A 7,090-nucleotide genomic window follows, 5' to 3' on the forward strand; every position below is an offset into this window, starting at 1 on the left:
AAAACTCCCTCCTTTGCTCTTCCGCAATAATATGCTCTCTACCAGGATGAGCATTGCGAGGCATACTCTCTCCTCAGAAGCATCTTCTCTTGTGTTTCTGAGCTGGTCCACCACGTCACTTAACTTATGACTACGCCCCTTTAGCAATTCCCAATTAAACCTCTCGGGTTCCCTTCGTGGTCCTTCTAATGCACCACTACATTTCAAGCCTGTCATCATATGAAATTCTCTTATAGAGAACCTCATTGGCTGCGCAGCGAAATGGAACCAGGCTTCATTCTCCTTGACAGAAACGATGCTTCTAGTGAGAATGGCGTAGACTATCTTTCCTGATAACTTCAATCCTCTCTCACTGAGCTTTATTATAGGTCCCAGAAATGATCCCCGGACTCTCATCATCTCATCTGGTTTAGGATGCTTTTGACAATAGTGATATACTCTGACCGGAAGTATTGGTTGATTGCTGACTTTTCCTTGGCTGTGAACCAATAGGATACTTCAGCTCTGGCAGTGCTAGTTTTAGAGGTACTGAATCTCCCATCTTGTTTCTATCCTGCGTAGACAAAAAAACAAAAAAAAAAACCATTTTCAGGAAGGGTTTCCTGAAACAATACAAATACAAAACAACACAAAGTCTTCATTTGCTTCGCTTGTTAATAAGAACGAGTAACAAACAATAAAATCAAAACGCAAGTTTCCCAAATTTTAATCAAAACCCTAATTTTAAAAAGTTACGATTTTAGAGAGGAGAGTATAGAGAGTTGTGAGATGTAGAGGAGTGAGAACGATAGATAGAGAGAGCGAGAAGGAGAAGAGGGAGAATGAGAGAAGAGGAGAGAGAGATAAGATGATTAGCCGGAGAAGACGATTAGAGCCGGAGAAGGGAGGAGACTGGAGAGATGATTCCGCGAGCGAAGAGGCGAGCCGGAGAAAATGATTCCCGAGCCGGAGACTTCGATCTCCGAGTCGGAGGAGAAGATGAGCCGGAAGGAGACGACGATTCCCGAGTCGGAGAAGATGAATTCCCGAGCCGGAGACGAAGATTTCCCGAGTCGGAGACTGGACAGGACGAGTGAGGGTTTTGAAGATTCCGAGAGGAGACGACACGATTCGCGATCGAATGAAATGAAATGTTTTTTTTTATTCTTATAACAAAGGGTATCAAGGTAAATTACATCTTTAATGAAACCTATTTTTGTGATTTCTGATCCTGAGTGCTAGTTTGGGGAGGAAAACTTCAAAAGGTGCTATTATTGACAATTGCCCTTTTTTTATTGATGAAGCGACATATACAAATTAGAACATAGACATGAATACAAGTTTAAATCCATAAAAAAGAGTAATTCCGACCTATAAAAGGGGTATGTGTTGATTATGATCATTGATAATAGGAAAAATGATGGTCACCTACACTGAGTACATGCCATTACATTGTTAGACATCTAGACAATAATACTAATGTATCATTAGCAACACAAACTATATGCTTAACGTAAGAAATATGTTCAACTAATACGTGTTATGTAGTTAACACCATAATCACATTTTTGTTGCTGAGAAATAGATCAATCAGTGTAATTCGATCTTTAACTGGGGAAAAGAAAACAGAGTCCAACAGCTAAACCCTAAACGAAACCAGAAAATCATCCCAGACTCGACGAAAAAATTATGGAAATCGTATATCCCCTCGCATTTTCGAAGAATTTCTATTTCCAAAATATTCTGAAACGAGAAATTGATTTTGGAACGAGTTTTCATGCAACATAACAAATTACATTTGCAAAACAAAAAAATATATGAAACCAATGGGTTAGTCACTAACCATATCTCCCCAAAATTTAGTAAAGGAAAATGAAGAACGAACAAATAAAGAATCAAAAGTATTCAAATTGAAGCGAACCAAAGAATGAAAAAAAGACAAATAAAAGAGAGAAGTTCTATATCATTTGTAAGCCAAAAATCATAATTGAAATTTTAAAGTTCTTCAACCTTTGATCTGCAAGTTACTCATCTGACCTTCAACATGGTCTTCATTGTTCTGCGCCCTGAGATTCAGCCAAGGATGCTGCAGGCATTGTTGAGCAGTAGGTCGTTTCTCTGGCTCAAAAGCAAGAATCGGACAAAGAAAATCCGCAAATTCGCGTGCTTCTGCTTCAGGCAGCTTGTACTTATCGGTCAGTAAACGGTCCAGTGGCCAATATTTCAACCTCCGGATCCTCTTTAGGTCCCCATGTCTGTCAAAGTAATCCTTTGATCTCGCACCTCCAATGGCAATCTAATCAAAACATATGCATCAAAGAGAGACTATAACCGAGTTATAAAGAGACTAAACTAAAGTGTTTTTTTTTTCAGGTACCTTCCGAGGTATTTTTCCTAATAGTTCCATCATAAGAGCAAGGTGGTCCTAATGCCAAACAAGAGAAGAAGAATGCATATATTAACAAAAAAAACAAAAGAATACTCTTAGGGATTTCTTGACAAAACCATCTTTACCTCGTCTTCTCCATAACCATTTCCATCTTTTGGAGCGAAAAGCATATCACCTGTGGCAAGCTCGAAAGCGGTACAAGCGAAAGACCACATGTCAACAGAGAAAGAGTAGCCTGATTGAAGTATTACCTCAGGAGCTCTGTACTGTCTTGTCTGTATTTCTTCCGCAAACTTGTTATCAGCCCAACAAGCGTTCCCAAAGTCCACAACTTTGCATTTCACATCAATCCCATCTAAACTTCTCACGGTCTTTGTCGGTGTCTCACTTAAACCCACTATGGAAACTCTTCTTCCTGATATTTTAGCAACCGCTCTTCTTGCCCTCCTCTTCAGCTTCTTCTCAATCAGATTCATGGTTGCTGCACCGTTTTGGTTTCCCTCGGGTTTTTCTAGTATCGGTCTTAGTCCGGATCTGATGGGATCCTTTGCAGCGTCGATGGTGGAGCAGAGAAGAATGTTTTCGGGTTTTAAGTCGGAGTGGATCATACCGAGTTCACGATGCAGATAATCTAGACCGGTCAGTATACATTTGCATATCTCCCGCACTTTATTCAACTCCATGGCTTTATACCGATTGTATTTAATCAAACGGAGCAAGCTATCGCCAAGAAACTCGAGCACCATGCATAAATGCTGCCCGTTGGGACCTGCGTGCTTGAAGTCATCGATAAGGCGAACAACGCATTTGGTATTTTCGGTATCCCCATCAGCAGCAGCTTGAAGAAGTTCGATCTCGTGAAGTGCAGCTTGAGAAAAATGTTGGGCACTCTTTTGAATCTTCAAAGCAACATAACTCTGTAACAGACTCAGACACAATTATTACACAAAAATGTGAGTAGAAAAGAATAAGATAAAGGAGAAACAGTAACTAATGGAAACAAGAGCCAAGAATAAAGATGACATAAGAAGCTTGTAGAATTTAATTTCATATTTTTATAAAAACTAGGGATTCTCTAATCTATAGACATGGACATGTATGCTTATATATTCTAAGCAAAACATCAGAATTATTTTCTGGAAATTAGAAAATATAAGAGAGTCAAAGTGTTTTCCTGTTTCAGGGAAGGCAAAGAACTCTCAAGATAGAGCTCAGAAGAGAAGAAAGTAAACTTATAGTTGATGAAACATTCACAAAGTCACGGTGAGATTTAATAAACGACGCCATTTAAAACGCATTTATATCCAATACGCAGCTCTAGGTAATTGCTATGGTTGGTTAACTACATAGTACAGTGTCAAAATCTATAACCATGACCCACAAATTCAAAACTTCGCTTTTTCTGAAAGAAAGATTACTTCACAAGAAGATGTTGGAAGAAGCCAAGATCTTGCACCAAAACAGATCAGAGCCCAGATGAAAAGAATGTGAGAAAACTACCGGTTACATATATACGTAAATCCAATTCTGCATTTAAGATCATGTTGACATAACAAAGGAGAGAGATGCTTACAGAGGTGTGAGTATCATAGGCAAGCCAAACGGTGGAGAATTGGCCCCAACCAAGCTTTCTCTGAGCAATGTAACGCCCACCGGAAAACTGGTCTCCGATTCTAACGGCGTGATATCCACCTTTACGGTACGAATCGAAGCCCTCATCGTCTTCTTCTGATCCAGACGAGGATGAACACGACATATCTTCTCTTTCCCTGTCTGAATATTACCGTAAAGATCCGAGTTTTGTGCACTTTATTTGTCAAAGTTTGGATCTTTGAATAAAAGAGAGAGAGAGAGAGAGGAACAGCACTTAGATTGCGTTGTGGCTTCGAAACGTAAGACTCGCTCCACCTTTTGCTCCTCCTGTCTTTTTTTTATTTTAATGATTGGTGCTTCAAACATTTTCCCATTTTAACGTTGTCCAATTCTCCATTTTGCCCTCATGGTGCTGTATGTTTTAGCTCTGGTTTACAGACCAAACCGGACCATCTCTGATCTCTCTCTCTCTCTCTCTGCTTGAGTGTAAACCCTTCTTTCTATTTGTTGCAGAAGCACTATCAAGATCTCACGTTCGAGCCCAACAAGCATATACAGTTGTCGTCATTGTCTCTAGCTTTACGTTTTGATTATGTCCTCCAACAAGGTGGCTATGTTTATGTTGAACGCGGTTTCCTGGCTGAGACAATACATCAGTGAACGCCACATAGAAGAATCAGGGACGATACTCTTCTCCACCATTCGTGAGAAAGTCAACCAAGCCTTCTGAAAATCACCCTTCACGCGCAATTCTCCTAGCAACGGATTGTAGCTTTCCCCATCAGGTACGCAACCTCTTTCAGCCATGTCTTCCAAAAACTTCATGCCGTTCATGACTCTATCTTGCTTACAGAACCCGAGAATGACAGCATTGAATGTTGACGATTGAGGCAAATAGCCTCTGGTCACCATGTCGTTTATAAGCTCAAGTGTTTCTTCCATATAGCCTTCTTGGCTGAATCTATGAACCAAGCAATGTGATACTACCACGTTAGGAACTCCTCCTTCTCCGATCATTTGATCATACGCTGTCTTCACATCATCCACACTGCCTTTCTCGCATAAACTTATCAACTTGAAGCTTCTGTCAACAGCCCTTGGAAACAGATTCTCCATCTTTAGCAAAAACTCCAGAGCTTCCTCCCATCGATTTTCCTTGTAAAAGCCATAGATAACGCTATTGTAAGGATCAACTCTCGCCCCACGTACGTTCTCGCTTTCCTCCATCAGTTCCAATATCTTTAAACCATCGTTAACCCTCCCTCCTACTGATAGCCCTTTTACCAACGTGTTAAATGTAGCAAAGTTCCTTCTAACCGCATCCGTTTTCATATCGTTGAAAACGTCAAGAGCTGAATCCAACATTCCAGCTTCACAAAACCCATTAATCAACAGATTGTACGTTTCCACATTAGGCAAGTAACCCTTCCTCTCCATCTCTTCAAAGAAGCGCTGAGCAACTCTTACTTTCCCCACCGCACAGTACCCTTCTACCAAAGTGTTACAAGCTACAACATCGACTTTACATCCTTTTCCTTCCACTCTCTCTAAAACCTCGAGCGCCTCGGCTACACGTCCTTCACTGCACAAAACTCCCATCACTTTAGTCACCGTCACAACATCAGGAACAAACCCCAAACCAAAGCATTTCTCCAGCAACACCATCGACTGAACCAACTTCTGCTCGTTGCAGTAAGCAGATATCAAGACGTTGAAAGTCACATCATTCGGCTCCTTCATCTCACTCATCAAACTCCTCGCTCTCCCAACTTTCCCGTTCTTGCAAAGAGCGTGAAGCAAAGTGTTATAAATCACAGCGTTTGGAGCCACACCGCCGCGCGTCTTCATGATCTGAAGAAGCTTGAAACCATCGCCAATCCTGTTCGTCAAGCAAAGACCTTTCATCAAGATCCCGTATGTGTACTCATCACCTTGGATCCCACTAGCCATCATCTTCCTTCTGAAGAACTCTCTGGCTATGTCAATATCTTCTCTCACCAATACATCAAGAATCGAATTGAAAACTTTTACTGATGGTTTGATTCCAAATCTTGAGACCAGATCAACGACGTTGATCACACGTTTGGTTAGTTTAGCGCGGCCTAACCCTCGGACGATGGTTATGAAGATAGCGTCGTCTGGAAGGGAACCGATAGAGTTAGGCATTTCGTCGAGCAGTTGGTAGACGGTTTCGAAACGGCGGAAAGAACAGAGCTTGTGGAAGAGAGCACGGTATGTGGAGGGAGAGTGGGTAAAGCCAGGGAAAGTGGAGGCCCATTGGAAAGTTTGTAGAGCTCCTGAAGGTGATTTTTGGTCTAGGATGAGACGGACGATATGGTCATCGCTAGGCACAGAAGATGGTGATGGTGATGGTGGTGGAGAAGGTGAGCAGAGAAAACGTAGTTGAAGCCGTATTCTTGTGGTCACTGCCACGTATCGAGAAGATGTCGAAAGATTTGAGATTCTCAGCATCAGGGAGGGGCACGAAACTGTCGCAACTTTCTTTCAAAAAAAATAAAAATAGTCGCAACTTATTTATTTGGACATTCTCTTTCTTTGTAGTAATCCTGAATATTATTATTAACACACCATTATCATTGACCAAAAAAAAAAAAAAAAAAAAAAAAAACACACCATTTTCATAAATGTATTCTTATGAGATATATACATAGATTAGTGACGCATGTTGCAGTTAATTTAGCTGTGATTAAAACTGGACATTTTATGTTAATTTTAATTTGATATGTTATTCCTTTCAATTTGGTAAAAAAAAAAGAAGGATTTCCATAATTTTTAGAGCAAAACAAATACTAAAAATAAATATACTTTAAAACAAAGCAAATCACAAATATTAAAAAATTTAGAGTTGGATATCCAATTTGCTCTAACTTTTATACAAACATATGTTTATTTATAATTACATATAGAATTATAAATATAGAATTTTATATAATTCTTATTTTAATATATATATATATATATATATATATATTATAAAATTTCTTATAAAATATTAAATTAAGAAATGAATATAAAATCTTTAGAAAACAATAATTTTCTATTTTTTTAATGTTTTATACAAAATTAAATAATTTTAAAAATTATGGAGCATATAGTTCACTAATCTTT

General features: G+C 39.4%; 2 protein-coding genes across 2 annotated transcripts; both read right to left on the reverse strand.

Annotated features, from left to right (window-relative positions):
* Positions 1-1,793: 1,793 nt before the first annotated feature.
* LOC106447285 (SRSF protein kinase 3-like) lies at positions 1,794-4,135 on the reverse strand. The gene is made up of 4 exons (XM_048737290.1): positions 3,942-4,135; positions 2,494-3,285; positions 2,357-2,404; positions 1,794-2,275 (listed from the first exon to the last, which is right to left on the reverse strand). The coding sequence occupies exons 1-4, from the start codon at positions 4,122-4,124 to the stop codon at positions 1,985-1,987; spliced, it is 1,314 nt and encodes a 437-aa protein (XP_048593247.1). The 5' UTR covers positions 4,125-4,135; the 3' UTR covers positions 1,794-1,984.
* A 385-nt stretch (positions 4,136-4,520) lies between these two features.
* LOC106447276 (pentatricopeptide repeat-containing protein At2g17525, mitochondrial) lies at positions 4,521-6,575 on the reverse strand. The gene has a single exon (XM_013889170.3). The coding sequence runs from the start codon at positions 6,431-6,433 to the stop codon at positions 4,541-4,543; it is 1,893 nt and encodes a 630-aa protein (XP_013744624.1). The 5' UTR covers positions 6,434-6,575; the 3' UTR covers positions 4,521-4,540.
* Positions 6,576-7,090: the final 515 nt, after the last annotated feature.

The sequence above is a fragment of the Brassica napus genome, chromosome A7 (assembly GCF_020379485.1).
Source record: "Brassica napus cultivar Da-Ae chromosome A7, Da-Ae, whole genome shotgun sequence".
Taxonomy (NCBI): domain Eukaryota; kingdom Viridiplantae; phylum Streptophyta; class Magnoliopsida; order Brassicales; family Brassicaceae; genus Brassica; species Brassica napus.

Coding starts and splice junctions, on each gene's coding strand:
- LOC106447285 (XM_048737290.1), bottom strand. CDS start 4,124: ATGTCGTGTTCATCCTCGTCTGGATCAGAAGAAGACGATGAGGGCTTC. Junction 3,286..3,941: donor CCTATGATACTCACACCTCT/GTAAGCATCTCT, acceptor AGTCTGTTACAG/AGTTATGTTGCTTTGAAGAT. Junction 2,276..2,356: donor TAGGAAAAATACCTCGGAAG/GTACCTGAAAAA, acceptor TGTTTTGATTAG/ATTGCCATTGGAGGTGCGAG.
- LOC106447276 (XM_013889170.3), bottom strand. CDS start 6,433: ATGCTGAGAATCTCAAATCTTTCGACATCTTCTCGATACGTGGCAGTG.